Source organism: Stigmatopora argus, chromosome 22 (assembly GCF_051989625.1).
Source record: "Stigmatopora argus isolate UIUO_Sarg chromosome 22, RoL_Sarg_1.0, whole genome shotgun sequence".
NCBI classification, from domain to species: Eukaryota; Metazoa; Chordata; class Actinopteri; order Syngnathiformes; family Syngnathidae; genus Stigmatopora; species Stigmatopora argus.
Window position 1 is genome coordinate 1,629,797 of NC_135408.1, and position 22,172 is coordinate 1,651,968.

The 22,172-nt window shown below is 40.6% G+C and overlaps 1 protein-coding gene across 3 annotated transcripts in view; it reads left to right on the forward strand.

Annotated features, from left to right (window-relative positions):
- Positions 1-22,172, forward strand: part of LOC144067684 (polypeptide N-acetylgalactosaminyltransferase 10-like) — a 79,094-nt gene that overhangs the window by 37,695 nt on the left and 19,227 nt on the right. For all 3 annotated transcript variants that reach the window (XM_077591501.1, XM_077591502.1, XM_077591503.1), the window contains 4 exons: positions 13,777-13,962; positions 14,308-14,491; positions 15,189-15,306; positions 17,716-17,823. In XM_077591501.1, coding sequence (XP_077447627.1) covers positions 13,777-13,962; positions 14,308-14,491; positions 15,189-15,306; positions 17,716-17,823 — 596 coding nt within the window. The remainder of the gene's footprint in view (positions 1-13,776; positions 13,963-14,307; positions 14,492-15,188; positions 15,307-17,715; positions 17,824-22,172) is intronic.

The window sequence follows — 22,172 nt, forward strand, 5'->3', positions numbered from 1 at the left end:
AAGTAGAAAAACATAAGGTAGAGGAAGGGGATCTTTAAATTCCCTCTAGACTGTCTTATATTATCACAGACTTTTCCTTGGCGTATGCTTTCCTTTTTTTATACGATGCTTGCAGAAATACAGCTTCAAAATATGCCCCTCTTGGCAGACTGAGAAAAAAAGTGCAGTATGTGCGGCATGTTTTGGAGGGATGAATTAGCATCTTGGCATCTTCCTTTGCGGGAAATAATCCAGCATTTTAACAGGGAAAAGTGCTGCTGCTTTAATAGATCCTGCTCTAAATGGAGGCTAATTAAATTGGCCACAAAATGAATTTGCATTTCTATGGCTCAACTTGGGTTACGCATTCGCAACACAGATTTTTTTTAGGTGTAATGCCAAGATTTCCATGCTTAATTTTAATTGTAGTATTTGCATTATTTAAAAAGATGAAAATATCCCCAGACCAACTGACATAATATTTATGTAGGTCTCCACAGGAGTCATGAAAAAGTCTCAGACTAATGGTCCAATTTGAACTGTAGGGCAGCCATTCCAGTGTAAATTACTGGGCATATTTTCATGAACTCATAGGAAATGTGTCCTCATGTGCCAGGGTCACCTGAACAAAATTGAAAACTTTGCCCTTGGCACAAATTAAACGAATTTGACGTAAAATGCAGGAAAGTCTCAAAGACCTCAAAGTGTAATCTAATTCATGAATATTAGGGTGTTTTCACAAACGTGTAATTAAGGCAGCTGGCAACCAAAGTTTTGGTGTTTTTGAAGAAGTTAATGTGAACTACTGATCCTTCACCACTTTGCGGCTTCAATACATCACGTTTTTTATATTAAGTATTAAAAGAAAGTTCATAAAAATGGCTAAATTCCCACTGAAACTCCCAAGTGGAAGACAAGGGATAACGCATGGCATCCAATGAGCCCAGGAAAAAACGAGACATGATGACAGTGACCTAAAAAAAGGGACGTTGCTATGCTAAAATTGTAGTGCGCCATTGCGGCAAAAATAAATTGAAAGTGTTTTTTACCAAGAACGAAGAAATGAACATTCGGACGACGGCCACAATATCCTTTTCCAACCGATTGCTAACCACTACCAATACAAAAAAAAAAAAGAACCAGCATTATGAGGGATTTACACCATAGATACGGCCATGAAGCTGGCATGACGAGACATCTGCAGGAGATCTTCAATATGGCACGCAGTTTGCAGCAACATCTCCAGGAGATTGATGACAACATGGTCGGAGCCCTTGAATTTGGCAATTGTCTTGACAGTGTCATGTCCTTGTAAATCAGCATACAGTTATACCTCTACTTACGAAATTAATTTGTTCCAGAATTTTTTTTCATAACTTGAAAATGTTGTAAGCAGAGCAGTACTTTATATGTAAATTATCTAATTCGCACCATGGTCCGCAAATAACTACCAACTAAACCCTTTAAAATTGGTCAAAGATGTGAGAAACGCACAAAAATGAGAGAAAATTATAAGAAAATTATTTATTAATGTCTTAAAATGAATAACAAGCATACAAAATCTATCTGTGTTGAAGCATGATATGCGCACGTGCATTTCCCTATGAACCGACGGCGTCAAAAAGCTGCCCACTGTAGTACAATTTAGACTTCTACGTGTTCCGTGTGTGAAAATGTGTGCCGCCTTGCATTTGTACATTTTTATTGCTTAATAAGGGAATTGCAATCATTAATAAGGGGAACATTTAGCCGAGGTTGACAGGTATGTAAGAGAGAATCTTGAAACATGGATAGTGGTTGTTATGAGACAGCCAATGAGAGCCCAGTAAAGTGTAGAGATGTTCTAAAGTGAGAATCAATGCATCTGCGACAATATTTTCAAAATAAAATAACAGATAAGGAAATGCATTTACTTTTGGGGGGATTTCGGAACTTGGATATTTTTCGTATCTCGAAGCACTCATTTGCATATAAAAAGCTTTCGTAACCTGAAAATGTCGTACCTAAAGGCATTCGTAAGTAGAGGTATGCCTGTATTTGTATAAGAAAAGAAATGGCGGTCGCCATGTTCCTTGTGAACCGAAAACCTCTCAAAGAAAGAAGCTCCTCCTGCTGCACCTACGGCGCCCTCTGAAGATTCCATCGATGATCCAATGCCTCTTGAATCTGATGAAGAGTACTTGAACAAAAGCTCCCAATAACTTTTTTTTCATTATTATTTAAATCAAGTAGAGAGGAACTATTTTCACTGTGAGTAGAGTATTTAAAGTATTTACATTTTTTTATTTATCGATTATATTTAAATATGAATACATTAGTCTTTTCATATGCCTATAACTGTAATATTTAATAAATACACTTCTTGATAATTGTACTCGTGTACTTGTATTTTTGTATAGGTGTGAAAACATGTAGTAATAATAGGGGTGATCCTACTTCACGGTTTTTCGATTATCGCGGCCATTTCTGGTCTACATCATCCGCGATATTCGAGGGATTATTGTATACACTTGGTAGCAAGGAAAAGGTACTTGGAATTTTAGCATGGAATTTCATGTTTCTGAGTGAAATGTGAAGTGAAATTTTTAGTATGTCTACCAAAAACATCTGTTGGCTGAAAATTAACAGGAAGTTCGCCATTTTGGTGGAAACAGATACAAAGGATGCATGTACCGCATAAATGACCCTTTAATAAAGTCTACATACATGACCTAAGAGTACCGCACTCTTAATATAGACTAATTTGTTTTCTAACATAGACCCTTCCTCAATTATCGTGATTTAGAGCCCTGCCAATTGGTCGTAAACCGGTGAAGCCGTATCCCAATTTATTCCAGGCAAATTAACCATAAATAATTAGATGCTGTAACCTTTGCCTTGCATTGTTCCCTAATGTGTGAACATGTAATGAAATGATTGCCGCTTCCGCCTGTTTGGGAGAAGGTTATGCAAGATTCAGTCTGTGGATGCCTGGAGTTTAGCCCAAATCGATCTGCTAATGGGTTCTCGCTAATGGCTTGACCTATAGCTATGTTATGAAGGTGACGGCTGACCCCCCCCCCCCCCCCCCCCCACCTCAAGTGGCACCAACTCTCTATACTCATTGCTTTTCTTTGGCAGACTCATTTGTTTGGAACATGGAATAACAAATTACACTATTATATGATGATATTGAGGACATAATTTTAAAACGTTTAGGGGCATATCTGTCAGATTGATTCCCAAATGGTCCCTGAAGGATTATAAACCAAGTACATACCTTGCCTTTTTCAGTGTTCACTCTGTTGAAATTTTAACTTCGGAAGGCAATATAAGCATAACCTCAAACGGTTTATCCAATAAAAGTTATTTGAAATTTAGGCAAGATTAGGCATCAAAACTATAATTAAAGCCAGTCTCACTTAGCACTACTAAAGGTTGTTGGTCTGTCTCATGACTGTACATCTAAGAAGCCATTTCCAAAAGGAAACAGGAAGATTGCCATTTTAGTTTGAATTTGACATTTCAATGCAGTTTGATCATTTCCACAACTCCTTCAAAAGCTAACTCTTCTGAGAGATTTTGCCTGATCACTACCAAACAAGGTATGATAATCAAGCCAAGGTCATTGCTTGTTAGTATGCCAACGAAGTATGATAACTCGATAGCAATAGGACCTCTTTGCTATCATGAGCCTTTTAGGTCTAATTTTATGCACGATGGGTAACTTTGCTTGCAATGACATTAATTTGTTATTTCATGATACTTTGTTTGACATTTACTTTATTATTTCAGATCACCGTATAAAGTGAGCTACATTAAGTAGAGTAAATTACCGTATTTTCACTCCCATAGGACGCACTGCCTGAAATGGCGCCGCCTCAGTTGCGGGTGTAAATGCTGTTTTTTTGCCCATCGATAAGGCACTTTGGCCCAAAGGGCGCTAGCCTGACACTATGCTATTGTATGTTATGCTACCATGTTATGCCAGCGTATGTTATGCTAGCTTGTGTTAAAAGCAGCATGAGCAAAACTAACTTTGATTGTGCTTTATTGAGGTAAAAGGTACTCACGTTAATAGAAGTTAAAGCAGTTAAATATCTACAAAACTGTCAAACTCCTCATCTTCTGTATCTGATATGAAGAGTTCGGCCAAGTGGGCGAGTTCGCCGTTCAACATGCAATGCTCCATCTCACTATCAGAGTCAGCGTTGTCGCCGAGGTATTCAGGGAACTTGATGCCAGCTTTGGCAAAAGCTTGAACAACAGTGCTGGCATCCACAAATCTATTAACATATTGTCACGAGACTGGCCCGATGCTGCCTACCGGTCTTTGTGTATACCATCGGACATCCATTGCTCCCAAGCCATTCACAACTTTGTTTTGAATGCTCTGTTTATGGCAATGTACAGCAGTTGTAGTTCCTTCGTCAAGCCTCCCGGAATGACGGCAAGCCCGGAGTTCATATGCCGTACTTGTCGGACGTCCACTATATATAAATAGCACGTCAGCAAGAAATGCACCCAGACAATCAAACGGTCAGCGTCATACAGCGACATCCACAGAATCTTGAATTTAGTGCATAAAAAAGGCGACTGATTGGGCTGTCCACTTTGGGCAAAATTTAAGACTTTTAAGTGTGCTCTATAGGTGTGAAAATACAGTAGGTAAATATATTAAACTGTTAAAAGGTCACTCAATAAGACACCAAAAAGATAGTTAAAGCCACAGAAGGCTTGAAAGGCCTTGTTGAAGATTCTGTCAGTTTTGGCTGGTCCCGCTGCCTGCCAGATCAATGATGCCTTCCTGAGAGAACTGGGTGCCAAGTGATATCAAAACCAACAAGCACATGCAAGGAAGCAAGAAATGTAATGGAAAATTGAGTCAGTGCTCAGATAAAACATGCCTGTGTGTCATTCGAACAGCCGCAGTTTATCCTTTAATGGTTTAAAAGGACCACTGCCTGTCCTCCATCATGTCCTCTGATATTCAGAATCCAATTAGTAGATGCATTGCGAGGGTGGGGGGCTTGGGGCTAAGGGAACGGGGGATGTCTTAGTGAGCAGCCCATTTGTAAGAACTGCTATCAAGGAGGAACACTGACTGTGGTAATATTTTATTAATGAGACCTCATGTTCTCCAAGTAACTATAGTCCACTTTAGGCTTTGGTACAAAAGAAAATTTGAGTGAATTTGTGTATAACTTTTGAGGAGTCAGAAACAAAAACATGTACTCTTGGCTTTAAGATTTAAACAAATGTCACTCAGACTTTACTAAATAGCAAAAGAACAGTGTAATACAGTAATCCCTCGAATATCGTGGTTAATGTGGACCAGATATGGCCGCGATAATTGAAAAGCCGCAAAGTAGTATCACCCCTATTAAAAAATAAATAAATACATAAAATTTCTGATTCCCAATTTTCAGGTAGTACTAGCAGGTGTGAAGAAGGAAATGAAGCAAACTGAACAGTAAGAAATAAAATTGAAAAACAATAGCCAATACGTTATAAAGTACATGTGTAAAAGCAGCAGCAATCAATCAGGACGGGAAAGCCCTATTCATTCTTTATCTGTAGCGCTTATCCTCTCAAGGGTTGCGGTGGCAGGGGTTATCCCAGCTGACAATAGGGACCAGGTGGGGGACACCGTGAATTGGTGGCCAGCAAATCGCACGGCACAAAAAGACGGACAACCATTCATCCTCTCATTCATACCTAGGGGCAATTTAGAGTGTCCAACCAGCCTACCACGCATCTCTTTGGGATGTGGGAGAGAACAGGATACTCCAGAGATAACCCATGCAAGCCCGGGGAGAGCATGCATACTCCACACAGGAAGGTCCGAACTTGGGATTGAACCCTTTTCTCGGAACTGACACACTAACCACTATACGGGAAAGCACTAGTGTACGTAAACTTCTGAGTTTTGTAAAGTAGAAACACAACTAGTAGCAAATAAGAGGACTCGACGGTGGGAGTGAGTAAGACAGTGCTATTTAACAAAGAATATGACCGGTAGCGACTTGGAGAGGATGTACAAGGGCAGGGGTAGTGAAAAAAAGTACAGTCTAAAACTGGACAGGATAAAGTATTTGAGCCTGGCAGCATAGCCTGCGAGAATGGGGAATGTGATGAGTGGCAAAATGTGACATGATAGAACAGGACATGGTGAGGGGGCGCAACAGGTAGGAGATAGGACAAGACAAGGATAGTTAGCCAGGCAGTGGCCTTGGAGTCCCAAACGTAATTGTAAAAAAAAGTTAGGAGCAATAATTATAGCGGCCTCACACCAGGTGACCAAATCGCATGACAAACCAAATGCTAGTGAACCAATAATTCTTAATGATAAATGAAATTACTATTAGAATTTGAAAGGGAAGCTAATGCAAGACCTTAAAAACCTCCTCCACTGTTCATGACTGACTTTGGCCTAACACAGTGTTTTTATGAGACAGGGTGGACCAGAGCGAGCTTGCTCGGGCCTTGTAAATGCTCCCTTTATTGAATTAGCGCTAAAAAAAAACAGACAGCGCAGCTGAGCGCTTTGTTTGTTCCACCACGTTGAAACGACAGTTACGGCACAGTATAAATTACAACCTCAAGATGTGAAGATTTACATGTTTTATTTCCATAAAAGTGACAAAGGAGAAAAGCCAGATGCCATTTTTTTCTTGATTGATGCTTTTTTTCAAGCCACAACAAAAGCCCAAACACCTATGTCTTGAAGGGAATACAGTACACAATTCATGGATGAAATGAAGACCCACACTGAATCACAGCAAAAAAAATTGTAACTTTCTGTGGAAGATTAAAATGGGAAATATTAGAAATATATGAACTGTTCCTGCAAAAGCAGATGCTTGGCAAAATGAGATAACATCCTTTAGATACAGTGGTGTTATGTTATGTTCACTACTGTTTAGTTGTTGTTTTTTTATCTCTGTTTGAGCATGTTTGTGTAAAGAGATCAAAGGCATTGAAAAATAACTCAAAGATAACAGTTTTCAAGTGGTTTATTTACAGTATCTGCTGTAAACATGATGAACAACATCGAGGGCATAGTGGCAGGAACAATGTTTCATACATATTTAAAATGAGAGTCAGAAGTCAGTTAATATGCTCTGTACCTCAAGGTATTTCTTTTTGTGAATTTGATTTGTGTTAAATGTATGGAACTAGTACGAGCAAGTGCATATTTCAAACTTGATCAATGCTGACACAATGTCAACACAGCCACTCCAAGTACACACGGGCTACACTACTTGCAGTTTTGATATATACGGTGCTGTTGGGGCTTTTAATAATTTCAGATGAGTAATTATTAGTTTTTAAAACACTATTCTTGCTTTTAGAGTTGAGAGGCATGAATGAAAGATATATACCCTTTTGTAGACACCCAAAATCCCAAATTAATGTAGCCGAAGATGGTTCCGTTACGCTATGGTAATTATCTCTCCGGTTTGAACGTATATGGTAAAATCTCCCCGGAATCATGCTTTTCGGGGTTGACTTCTTCCTTTTACACACTTTCCATTTTGGATTCTAACTTGTCGCACAATACAAACGAGTCTTGTCTACTATTTTCCCTTGAGTCATATGCCCTCTGCTGAATGCAGAGGCAAACTCTTATAGAAATCATTTTTATTGCACAATTTAAATAATTATGGATCTGTATGAGTAATTGGGGGTGACCTGGTGGACGAGTGATTAGCGCATCGCCTCACAGTCCTGCTGTTGTTACACCCTGCATTCGATCTTGACACACAGGGGGAAATAATCAGAACAGAGAGATGTTGTTGTTAGTTCAATCCAACTTTTACTGTAATCATTCAACACAAAAACCCATAACATACAATTAAACCCATATATATACATTATCAACACGTTAGAACCCAAAACATAATGTACAATTACACCTATATATATAAATATATATATATTCAACACTTTAGAACCCAAAACCCAATGCACACACACACTCGTTCAACACACGGTCATAACTTGTTATATCTTTTACTTTTACAACTTCTAGTAGTCCTACTATTATTCAACAGGGCAAACAATGCAATATCAACAATATAACATCCTTTCTATGACCGTTATAGACACTGTCAACGATAATGGTGGCCGAAGGTAGCGTGCTAAATGCTATTCCATGTGCGTGCCCCGAGACTCTCACATTCACGCCCGTAATTCAAAAGTAAATAAACATTAATAACCATTATCTCTTTTCTCACACGCTAAACAGTGTATATTACAAACCCCAAACTCAAACAACCTTTACAACAAACAGCATACCTTGACACACAGGGGGAAATAATCAGAACAGCGAGATGTTGTTGTTAGTTCAATCCAACTTTTACTCTAATGATTCAGCATACCTCCCGTGCCTCAAGCTACTTGCTAAGACATCAATAATCGAATACCGATCTACTTTAACATGCCCCACACTTGCCATGTGGATCCAAGGATCACCAATCGAACACCGATACACACATTCAATCCAAACTCGTCATAGCTTCTTTACATGCAATCGTTAATAAATCAAACACTCTAGCATGTCACACTAATAAATCAAACACTCTAGTATGTCCCACTAATAAATCAAACACTCTAGTATGTCACACTAATAGATCAAACACTCTAGTATGTCACACTCTCCCCCACAAAAACAAATGTCGTCCCGACATCAGTATATTCCAAATATCTTCCCCTTGTTGGTTGTTATGCTGAACAGTCTAGCGAACTTGTCATTTCACATCCTCTTCTGTAAACTGATACTCATGAAAACTCCAGGCGGCAAGGGCCACAGTTCAAATATAATCCACAACTCGTACGGTCCACGTTCACTGGATGGAAACTGTAATCACAGTCCGTAACAGTCCATGTTCGCATAATACATGCCACCCTTGTAGGCTCAAGCCTGTTGGAGTCCATACATAAAGGGTGGTTGAATGTAATATGGCTGCAAGTGTACTAACCAAGGAACCACTCCTGGTGCAGGGTAAGGAGGTAGCAGCTGATGTGGTGACTGAGTACTATAACAGGAGGGGACACCAAGCTGATCATAGGTCGTTCGTCGTGGTGGATGTCTCTCCCTTCTTGGCCGTTCATAAGTCAACGCCTCAGGTTCATTCACAGTGGTTGGCGGAGAGGTCTCTGATAAATGATCATCACGAGGATCTTCAACAGCCAGATTTGTTCCCTCACCAGGCAGGTCCTCCCGCTGATAGTCCTCTTCTCGTTGTACTGGTCCGGAAGCAGGGCCCTTCACTCCGAGTCTCTGATTCGCTGGCAGTGGCCTGTACTTAGACTCCATCCCTTGGGCATCTCCCTCATTTAGCACCTGGAGGGGCTTGTAGTGAAAGTCATCTTCGTAACCACTGTCTTGGTCTGTCTCTTGAAGATGAGATACCGGCTGCTGTTTATTTCTCTCCATACTCTTGTCAATTTTTCCTCCTTCTGGTGTCAGGTTTTTTATCAGGATGCGCTCTCCTGGTTGTAGCACGGAGCTCCTCACTTTGGTGTCATAGTGCTTTTTACCTCGTTCTGCAGCTTTTCGTACACTCACGGTGGCAATGGTGTACGCCTCCTCCATCCCTTGTCTCCCTTTCTCCACTTTGGCCTTGTATAACTCCAGCTTGTCAGCTTTGATTGCGCGTTCTCTCAGCGCATCCAGTTCATCACGATAGGCGCGGGCTGCACGGGCGTCTACGAGCAGCTTCAAATTCTCCTGCTGGAGCCTCTTTATTTCTTCCTCCATGTTTTCCTGCTGGTGTCTGTTGTCTAGCAGTTGTCTATTCCTCTCTTCTAGCTCTTGTCTAAGTCGTCTGATCTTTGCCTTTGAATCGGTAGGTTCCACCATCAGGTGTTGCTGAGTTCCCACCTGCTGCTGTTGCATGCTGGGAGGATTGACGATGGCCAGTGGACTGGGTGTGCCACAAAGCACACGAACCACACCTTCCCTTTCCTGAGTTAGCTCTGCTATTGTCTCTTCTTTTAGTGGTCTGCCTCCTCGGATTTTACATCCAGCTTGGAAATGTTCTCCACTCCCACACCGATAACAATGTGTGCACTTCACATCTCGCCCTCCCTGCTGACAAGCAAAACACCTTCTTGGGACATAAGCAGGGCGGCTAGTGTTCCAGGGGGGTGCTGGGGGCTTGCTGTAGTAATTTTGTTTTGCAAACGGTGGCTGGGGCTCCCTAACTGGTCTTCTAACTGAAGGTGGGAGGTAGGACTGAGGCTGAAACGTAGACTGCTGTAGTATCTCCTTTATCTGAGCTATTTCTGCACTGAGATCTTTAAGAGAAGCAACACTTGCCTTAAGTTCAGTCAACTCCGCTCGTACCTCAGGGGACACTTTTGGTTTTTCTTCTACAGGGCAATTGGTAGGTCGTAGTTCTTCTGACTGCACCTTGCTAACATGTGTCGCTGCCTGTGGGGTACTAAACTTCTTTTTATTTCTCCTTTCCACTTCATTAGCACAGGCTATATTTAACCGCTCTAGTAAAAGCTCATCTGAAGTCTTACAGTTCAGCAAGAGAGGCTGCATATCTACTCTAACACTGTCACTCTGGAGACCAGTGAGTATCGTGTGCAAGCACATACGCTGGACTAAACTTTGGTTGTACTGGATTCCTGATTCTGATTCTCGAGATGCAAACAGTACCTTCTGCCTAAGAACTAAGACTCGCATTAAGAAACTTTGAGGAGTCTCTTTGATATGCTGCACTTCTGAAGCTAACTGCACATACAGGTCGGTAGCACTCCTTTCCTGAAAATGAGCGCGTAGGATGCGTTTGAGTGTGGGAAGAGTGAGGTTAGGTTTCTCTTCCAAATAATTACGTAGCTGCAAACTGGGGGAGATAGCTCTGATAACTGCATCAATAATTTCCAGATCTAGGTAACCCCTATTCAGTCCATTTTCAATTTGATGAACAAGGCTGGAGAATGTCAGCTTGTCCCTCTGGCCTGGTTCACCTATTTGGCCGGCAATTTTGAAGTCCTTGCGCCAGTATGAGCTTGGCTGGGGCTGGGGAGACACACCCCCTTGAGGGTCCGCAGCATCTGGTAGCTGGGGCAAAGTTATTGGAGTCTCTTCCAATCTTGATCCTTGCTTTTCGTTTTCATCTCTTTTGACTTCATGCTTCATATCTGATATTTTCTCTTTCAGTTTCAACAATTCAGACATGCCTTCATCCTGCAGTTCCTCTAGTTCTTCTCTTTCTAGGTACTTTACAATGTGAGCCACTAATGATAGACGCAATTTCCGTTTAACACTTCTTAATATGTTAAGAAAATCACATATTTCCAGTAGGTTATTTTCCGTCAGGTTGTTCAATGTTCCTACCACCTCTTCGAGTAACTGTTCCATTTTGTTGACGATCTAGGAGCTCTGTTGACTGTACAGGAGTGAACTCTGAACTGGCACGTCTTTACTGTCCATCTGATGATCTCGTAGGCCTCAGATGACAAGTACTCAACCGCCAACTTCCAGTTCTTCTTAAACAGCAACACCTCCTCTCACTGCCATCGGCCTGGTTTTGTGGGGGGATTTAGCTGGCTCAGAATTCAGTGAGCAGGTCTTGGACACTGGACATCTGAACAGCAATCCCAGCGGTGCCTCCAAAATGTTACACCCTGCATTCGATCTTGACACACAGGGGGAAATAATCAGAACAGAGAGATGTTGTTGTTAGTTCAATCCAACTTTTACTGTAATCATTCAACACAAAAACCCATAACATACAATTAAACCCATATATATACATTATCAACACGTTAGAACCCAAAACATAATGTACAATTACACCTATATATATAAATATATATATATTCAACACTTTAGAACCCAAAACCCAATGCACACACACACTCGTTCAACACACGGTCATAACTTGTTATATCTTTTACTTTTACAACTTCTAGTAGTCCTACTATTATTCAACAGGGCAAACAATGCAATATCAACAATATAACATCCTTTCTATGACCGTTATAGACACTGTCAACGATAATGGTGGCCGAAGGTAGCGTGCTAAATGCTATTCCATGTGCGTGCCCCGAGACTCTCACATTCACGCCCGTAATTCAAAAGTAAATAAACATTAATAACCATTATCTCTTTTCTCACACGCTAAACAGTGTATATTACAAACCCCAAACTCAAACAACCTTTACAACAAACAGCATACCTTGACACACAGGGGGAAATAATCAGAACAGCGAGATGTTGTTGTTAGTTCAATCCAACTTTTACTGTAATGATTCAGCATACCTCCCGTGCCTCAAGCTACTTGCTAAGACATCAATAATCGAATACCGATCTACTTTAACATGCCCCACACTTGCCATGTGGATCCAAGGATCACCAATCGAACACCGATACACACATTCAATCCAAACTCGTCATAGCTTCTTTACATGCAATCGTTAATAAATCAAACACTCTAGCATGTCACACTAATAAATCAAACACTCTAGTATGTCCCACTAATAAATCAAACACTCTAGTATGTCACACTAATAGATCAAACACTCTAGTATGTCACACTGTTGTGGGTTCGATCCTGATGGATTAATTATTAATACAATTTAATTAACATGGAAGACATCTTTAAACATACACTGGTTACAACTTGCAAGGAGAAATCACTCATAACTCGCCTTCGTTCAAGAGGATTCTGAAGAGCGGCATACTCTTCTCTCCATTTAGTCGCGACATACTCAAAACATTTCATGTAATCTCATTCAAAACAATTGCATAAGCTAACCGAATAACACCATTAAGGTCAAAAAACAACTGCTCATATTAGATCGAAACCAAAACACCTGCATAAGAATTTGCAGTATAAGCATAATAATTTCTTTATAAGGTAAACTGCCGGTATCCCAGTCAAATCAATTTATGAGTCCTTCGCAGATCTTCATTGCAAACTTGCATCTGGGTGTCTGGGTTGCGAGGTGTATCTCCCAGTAAACAGTCCTTGGAGGGTGAGGTGTTGCGTCAACAAGCTGGAGCCAGCAGGGTGACCTTGAGTTTGCCCCAGTCTCAAATTAAAGACACTCTTATACAAAAGTAATTAAAATGCATACATCTATAATATTATCCAGAATAACCCCAACAGATCCCGAGGCCGGTCTTCTCTGTGGAGTTTGGATGTTCTTTCCAGGCATGACTTGCTATAAGACTCCCTTGTTAGCCACATACATTTCTGATAATGCATACTCTTCTTGAATACTGACCATTTAAAGTCTTACTCCTGTGCCAGCAGTGTTTATGCATGCATCCACTTTTTTATGTCCTACACTTGCGTTTCACCCTCCTTATAGTCCAACGACAGCAGTAAAAAGTAAAAAATCAGCAGATTGCAGAAAAGTTTGCAGAGGAAAAAGAATTTCCAGTTGAGTTATAATTTCGAAGGCCAAAAGGGGGACATTTTAAGTTTGGAGCAGGTGGCACTGCCAGATGCCTTATTTATTGTTGATGGTTAACTTTTTTTCATCTATTGTAAGAGTAGTAAGGTGCTATTGAAGTTTTAATTCACAGTATTTATGCTGCTCTGAATACTTATTACTCAAATAATTCACTGTTTCAGGATTTTCACATTCTCTCTCATTATATATGTTAGGCATGTAACTGGTTATATTTATGTTGTTTATTTGTTGCTGTGATTGAATTGAATTACGCTAAAAATTAATCTCCATGCTCGTCAAAAAAATTAAACCGTATTCAAAAAGACACAGCAAGTCAGCTTTTTTAACTTGAAGCAGTCATTCTCGAAACAGTCATTATTATTTCTCCTCGGACAGAGCACCTCAAGGCCCCTCTGGATGAGTACATGGTCCGCTTCCCCAAAGTGCGCATTCTGAGGAGTAAAAAGAGGGAGGGTCTGATACGGACTCGCTTGCTGGGGGCTGCTGCCGCCAAGGGCGAGGTCATCACCTTCCTGGACTCGCACTGCGAGGCTAATGTCAACTGGCTGCCTCCACTACTAGGTGAGGAAATTAGTCTGTCAGACACTTAGAAAATTAGTGACAATAGTAACTTTTTGTGTGAGAGATTGAGAAAAATCAAAATCGTGTGGGCACTCAGGTTTCGGTTCTTGATATGTACATGTTATGAATGGAAAAAAATTACCTTTTAAATGAAAACAAAACCTGCAAGCTGTCAACAATAAATTCTCCAATAAACAAAGGATTGTGAAACAATAGTGTCCACCAATGAGCCAGAATGAGTCATAAGTTTAATTTAAACAATAAATGTCATGAATGCAAAATGCAAGCCAGCAAGCTATGAAAAGCAAGCCCCATCAAATCCGTAACACAGTCTGTAATTCTCAGACCGAATCGCAGAAAACCGCAAGACCATCGTGTGCCCGATGATCGATGTGATCGACCATGACACCTTCGGCTACGAGACGCAGGCAGGTGACGCCATGCGGGGGGCCTTCGACTGGGAAATGTACTACAAGCGCATCCCCATCCCCGCCCGGCTGCAGAAAACCGACCTTAGCGAGCCCTTTGAGTGAGTTGCACTCACTATGACTTGTTCTATTTTAAGTTCCAACAGTTAAGCCGACAGTATTGTAATTTCTCGAGTTTGATGCGCTCTTGCGAATGATTCCCACTCCCCAAATCCATGCTCCTGCTTTTACCTTTCAAAGGCCAGCAGGCTATGAAAAAGCTGATTTTCCATGGTCATTGTAAAAAAAGCTGTTGAAGAATCTTGAGGAGCAAATACACTTGTGGCAGGGGAAGATAAGCAGAAAAATAGAGCTGCCTGACAGACGGAATCTATCCTCATTTCTTGGAATTAGTCATCTCGTCTTGCCTGACAAGATGACCTTCAACGCAAATCCAATTGAAGTTGCAAAGATTTTCATTTTTATTGACATTGACACAGTTGTGGCCTGAGCTATTAAAAAAAAAAGACTCCACCCAAAAAAAATTCTATCCTCGATGTCAATTGAGCAGAAATAGAAAGCATCAAGTCGTCTGTAATTAAATGTACTGTCTTGGTTCAAATTTCCTCCTCAAATGTAATTTTGACATTTGAGACTGTGGACAAGTTTTCAGATTAGAATTTATATCGGCTTCAATATGTTAAACACTAATTACAGCCTGGTGTCACAGGTTCATTAGTAGAAGTTGGGAATTTAGTCAATGAAACCAATGTGACCAATCCCTGTCAACCAAAATGTTTTTTTCCCTTGGCGGCTTAGGTCTCCTGTAATGGCCGGTGGGCTGTTTGCCATGGACAGGAAGTGGTTCTGGGAGTTAGGAGGGTACGACACAGGTCTGGAGATTTGGGGAGGAGAGCAGTATGAGATCTCCTTCAAGGTGATGGAAACAATTACCTTCTCTTACTTTACTCACCATTGGAGCTATGAGAAATGTTTTATGTGATTACTATGTTGTTTGTGGAGGCGCAACAATGAATGGCTTCATTGAAATGTGTTTATCGTATTAACCAAGATGTTGAGCGGCCCAGTGGATGAGTGGGTAGCGCGTCGGCCTCACAGTGGGATTCCTGGGTTCAAATCCAGGTTGGTCCACCTGTGTGGAGTTTGCATGTTCTCCACAGGCCTGCATGTGTTTTCTCCGGGTACTCCGGTTTCCTCCCACATTGCAGAGACATGCATCGTAGGCTGATTGGATGTTCTAAATTGCCCCTAGGTATGAGTGTGAGCGTGAATGGCTGTTTGTCTCCTTGTGCCCTGCGATTGGCTGGCCACCAATTCAGGGTGTCCCCCGCCTCGGGCCCGTAATCAGCTGGGATAGACTCCATTCCCTATTGAGAATTAAGCAGTTCAGAAAATGAGATAAGATGAGATATTAACCAATATCTACCGTGTTGGCCCGAATATAAGACGACCCCCTCTTTTTCAGGACTCAAGTTTGAAAAAAGACATTTTGAACATAAAATTATTTTTTATACAGAAAGTAATTACAGTACATGTATATGTATGTATATATGTATATATATATATAGATCTAGATATATAGTTATATATAGATATAGATGTGTGTGGGTGGGTGTGTGTGTATATGTGTATGTATATATATATATATATATATATATATATATATATATATATATATATATATATGTGTGTGTGTGTATATATATATATATATGTATATATGTGTATATATATATATATATATATATATATATGTGTAAATATATGTATATATATGTATAGATATATGTATATATATATATATACATATTACTATTTCTGAGAATGTGTGCGCACGTGTGTGTGTCTGTGATGTCTGAGTAAAATGGAGACAAGACCGTTAGTCCGATTTGAATGCGGTTTTCACCAAAAGTTGGCAAATTTACGCCTCTAGGCAAACCACTTTAAATAGCAGATAAATGCCGCATCTGCGCCTGCATAGTGCTGCAAAAACTGTAATCGTTTGTGGTCTAAAAGTTTTGCATGTGTTAAAAAACTGTCAAAGGTCAAAAATGCGACCTCGGGTTCGATTTGAATCGATTTTTTTTGAAGAACCAAAAGTGAAATTCAAAAATCGGGCCCTGTCATGACACAATTCACTATTGAAGCTAACCATAGTCGAAAACCACATTAAAATCAGACGTAAAATGTGGAAATTGCGTCCAATCCGTATTAAATGGCTGTTTTTGGAAGCGTCCAAAATCGAGGGTTTTTATCGATTTTTAGCAAGGCAACACGAATGACCTGGAAAATGATGCAGGTGCAATGTTGTCCTCGTCATGGTGCTTTTACAAAACAGAGTGGTTTTGATCTGAAAGTTTCGCAAGTACCGAAAAAAATTGCCCAAATTTGCCCTTTTCCGACCTCAAAAATTCGACACCCTGGTACAAATATGGATTTTCTGAAAAACTGGAGTCCAAATTCGAAAATTGCTGTGCATCCCTACTGGCGTAAATTTGCCAACTTTTGGTGGAAACCGCATTCAAATCGGACTAACGATCTTGTCTCCATTTTACTCGGACCTCACGGACACACATACACACGTGCGCACCCATTCTCAGAAATAGTCATATGTATAGATATGTAGTACATATCTATACATATACATACGTACATATATATGTATGATGTTCATCCAACAGTGATCGGAACTTCAACAATGGCTGGTTCTCGGCAGGAGGCAAAAATATCAGTCACAGAAGCTCATAATGTGTAATAATGTCAAAAATATTAAACCTGATTGAGGAAAAAGGTCCCCAGGCGCACAGTTTTTGGCTCTTGTTAGAGTTAAACCCAAGCGACTTTACATCAATCACGCTCACAATGCCTTGTTATTAGATTGAGCTTTCGTTTGCCATTTCAACGTGAATTATTCCGTATGAGTGGTAGCGACATGGTCAGAATCGTAAAGAGCCGTCCCGCCACTCTTCCAGTCAGTCGAGTAAGCTGATGGCCTTGCACCGCTCAGTAATCGAATTGTGCTTTGAACGCGCACCTCGCTTTTGTCGTCTCACTTAATCAAGCACAAAGGGCCCCCACCCCGTAACTGTCCCGCCCCTTCTTCCGTTAGGGGAGTCTGATTTAACTAGACGGATTCTGTGATGGGAGATTAAATGTTGTCTGCGCCGTACCGGCTTTGATACGAATATGAATTGAGGTGTCAAATCTGCTTTATTATATACTGTCTGTTCAGATGAACCTGTTGACGGGGACTGAATTCTTAAGAATGAGAAAATACACTTTATAATATGGCTATAATGATACTAAATACTGTACTTACGCCCAGGTGTGGATGTGCGGTGGTCGTATGGAAGACATCCCGTGTTCCAGGGTGGGACATATTTACAGGAAGTACGTCCCATACAAAGTGCCCGGTGGAGTCAGCCTTGCCAGGGTAAGTTTCCTCAGTTTGACCCTCACGAACACACATCAATTTGGCATTGGTGGGTAAAGAATGCACACGAGTTAAACAAAGACTCTTCAAATCTCTTACTTCAAGTTGGACTATCACATAAGGGCAGGGGTGGCAAACACGTGGCTCTTTGTTTCTTATCATATTTTGTATATACTTCTCTCTTCAAACACACCCAAATTTATCAAAAACAAATAATAAATTATATTTAAACAATAATTTGGCAGATTGGATTTTTTTATGCTGCTTCTGACATAAGGTGTGGCTCTTTGACTCTCACAGTTTAAAATCTTTGTTCGCCACCCCTGCCTAATGGGTTACTTTACTGAATGTGTAGATCGGATTTAGCTGAGCCACAACCCATGGACATTTTCTTTGTAAAATAAACAAAATAAGTGTTTGGTTTTTTTGCCTTGGTGGCCAAGGTTTTAGTTTTATGTGTTCCCACAAATGTTTTCTTTTTTTTCTGTTACTTTTAGCAAAAAAACTCCCCAAACATTTTACTGAAGGGTGCCTTGACCAAGTGACAAATGACGTGTTGCCAATGAATTGGGTTATTTTTGGGCTAAACTCCATTAAAATATAACAGTATTAAGTAGTTACCATGATGGCTAGCTGCCATAGTTAACAATGACATGGGAGCCAAAACAACAAGGCTAGTGTTCTTGGCCGTGGCCAGTGTCACCAAAAATGCACCAGAAAAAAAATCCCAGTTTCAAATTTCAAATTAGATTTTCAATCGCGATGCTTGTGTGTAAAGTCCAGGGTTGAAAATGTAAGATATTTACCATTGAGTAGATACAAGCAGGAGGGTCCCACCAACTTGTTTAGAACCAAAAGATTGTTGCGCTATCAATAAAATTCTCTTTTGAAAAATGGTTGGTTAACAAATAAAAGATTGAGTTTACACACTTAGAGAAGGTAAAGAAATTCAATCAGCCTTTTCTGGCCACAATAAAAAATGTCAACTCTGTACGATGCACGGTTTGGATGCGACAGCCGCTTCTGGCCACAATAATGTCAACTCTCTACAATGCAGGGTTTGGACAAAAGTAGAGTGAGAATGTTAACATAAAACATCCACCCATCCATAAATCACGCTTTATGTATTCCTGCTCCCCGAAACACTTATCGTGTCCTATCGTGACGGAAAAGACTCGGCGAGACACGATGGTGCTGGACGCGCTGACCCAAGACCCCTTTCAAGGTCATTTACAAACGTTATTTTGGGAATAATTTCTGCCAGCGAGTTTCGAGGTGCACACACACCCACACATCCATCCATACATCACACTTTATAAGGATTAGAGAATAGATAAAGCGTGATTTATGGATGGGTGGATGTTTTATAACTCCCGTCACGACAGAAAAAAAAGTGTTCCGGGGAGCACCTAGAAACTCGCTGGCGGACCAATCAGCCATGCGGTGCGTTTAGGGCACATTATGTGAAAACAACGATTCATACATCAACTCTGCTTTCAGCTGTAACAAATAAAAGTTGAGTTTACACACTTAGAGAACCTACTCAAAATTCAATTAGGATCCGACAGCCGTTTCTGGGCACCATAAAAAATTTCAACTCTCTACGTTGCATGGTTTGGACAAACGTAGCGATAGAATCTTAACATACACGCACAAACCCATAAATCACGCTTTATAAGGATTATAGACGATGTTACTGGGGCCCAAAGATTCTTCCGTGTCGGGCACCCGTCTTTCTCTCAGTCGCAATGTTGGTGTTATGGAGCTTGAGCCCCAGCTTTGAACTTGTAGAGTAAAATTTCATGTTTTTGGGGACTGAGTTCCTCCTCTGACCAACATTCAATTTTCTACTCCCATTTCATCCCATGATAAACACTCTTTTTCCATTGAGTCATATGCCGTGTGCCGGCTCCTGTCCTCCTGCTACGTCTTCGTTTTTTAGGACCGATGATCTTCAGCATTAGATTAAGAAGAAAAAAAATCTAAAATTTCAATTGTTATTGATCTCTGTGAGTCTTAATAGTTTATTCTTAAATACACTTTGACAAGATTCCATCATTTATTTAGTCTGTAAAACAGTGATAGTGGTACCAAAAAAAATACTTGAAACTGAACGCAAGTTGGCGGCCCGGTGGTTAGCAGGGTGTCCCCTGCCTGGTGCACATAGTTGGCTGGGAAAGGCCCTAGCACCCCCTACATTCCTTGTGAGAATAAGCAGTATGGAAAATGAATGAATGAATGAACACAAGTACAAAAAAATCTACCTTTCTTGCTGCCAAAAACATTATCTGCATGCCTACACATAATTTAACTTGTACTTTATGCATGACATGCACGCTCACAGCCTAGCAACGAGGCACTCTAGTCAAGCCAGCGTCCATGCTGATGGCGATGATGTCACAACCGAATCCCACACACACAAAAATGCCTCTCCTCGGTCATTGCTGTTTCGTACACAATTACAGTCAACATCGAGGTGGAGGCGCTCTAAACATCCACACGAGCAGACAAATGCATCACAGATTTTTCCTCAATCTCCAGTCTGAAAATCTAGCCTTCGTGCAGTTCAAGAGATCAACCTCTCCACCTCCTTGAATTTTATCACCGTGGAAAGCACAGAAGAGGGTTGCTTCACCTTGTGCCATGCTAAAAGCAATGAAGCATGCAACAGGCTGTGTGGGTGCATCTTTTCCGGCCCTCCAAGGCTGGGTGATTTGTCTTCATTCTAACTCATACAGTACTTCCGTTTGTCGGCTCATGCACTTAAGGCTGACTTTTTTATAATTTCTTTTTGTTTGTACATAGCGACCCTGTAAAGAATGTTTTAGATAGGTGATTTGTTCTTCATTACTCTCAAGTCTTTGATGGTAGCAATTGTTAGAGCCTGAAAAAAGGTGTCTGGAAAGAAACTGTGCTGTGTTTATAACCTTGCGTGACTTGCTTGATTATTTGCGGATATATAGGTAAGTGTTCACCAGTAGCACATCCAAATGGAGTTATTCCAAGTTTAAACAAAGCCATCCAACATTAAAGCCACATACAGTCGTACCTTTACCTACGAAATTAGTTGGTTCCAGAACTTTTTTCGTAATTTGAAAATTTTGTAAGTATAGCAGTACTTTATATGTAAACTCTCATTTGTTCCACGGTCCTCAAAGAACTACCAACTAAACCCTTTAAAATTGGTCAGTGTCCCAATTTTGTTTGAAAGATGTCCGGAAACATACAAAAATGAGAGAAAATTATATGGAAATGATTGATTAATGTCTTAAAATGAATAACAAGCATATGAAAATGTACCCTGCGCCGCCGTTATATGGGAGACGTAATACCCATGTTTTTCCGCCAGATGTACCAGGGCTGAAAGCTGTTCACTCTATATTACATTTTAGACTTTAACGTCTGCCGTGTGTGTGTGTGTGTGTGTGTGTGTGTGTGTGTGTGTGTGTGTGTGTGTGCGCGTGCGCGTGTGCGCGCGCGCGTGTGTGCTTGTGCGCGTGTGCTTGTGCGTGTGCGTGCGCGCGTGTGCTTGTGTGCTTGTGCGTGTGCTTGTGTGCTTGTGCGTGTGATTGTGTGCGCGCGTTTGAGTGTGAAAGTATGTGTCGTATTGCATTTGTACAGTTTTTAATCGCTTAATAAGGGGCGCATTTAGCCGAGCTGGACGGGTATGTAAGAGAGACTCTTGAAACATGGATAGTGGTTATTGTGAGACAGCCAATTGAATTGAATACTTTTATTGTCGGTACTAATCCCTCGAATATCACGGCTTCAACCATTGCGACCTCACTACATTATGTATTTTTTTCTGCGGAAAATTTTTGGGGTTAATTACGTTTTTTTGTAAGTTCATAAAAATGTCAAAATCCTTGCTGAAAGCCATTCCCCTGTCCTCCGCTTGCTACTAGAACTCAGCACTGTTAAAAACTTCTCTCTAAAGTGAGAATCAATGCATCCGCGACAATATTTTCAAAATAAAATAACGGATAAGGAAATGCATTTACTTTTTGGGGGGTTTTGTAACTTGGATCTTTTTCGTATCTCGAGGCACTCATTTGCATATAAAAAATTCATATCTAGAAGCATTCTTAAGTAGAGATATGACTGTACAGTGGTACCTTGAGATACGAGCTTAATGCGTTCCGGAACTGAGCTCGTATGTCAATTTACTCGTAACTCAAATGAATGTTTCCCATAGAAATGAACTAAAAACTAATTAATTCGTTCCAACCCTCTGAAAAAACACCAAAAACAGGATATTGGATTGGAAAAACAAACACTGAAATAATGCAACGCTCCACCTAGTGCTCGCAGAGACATTACATGAGGGAGTTGCGACCAGAAAGACAGTG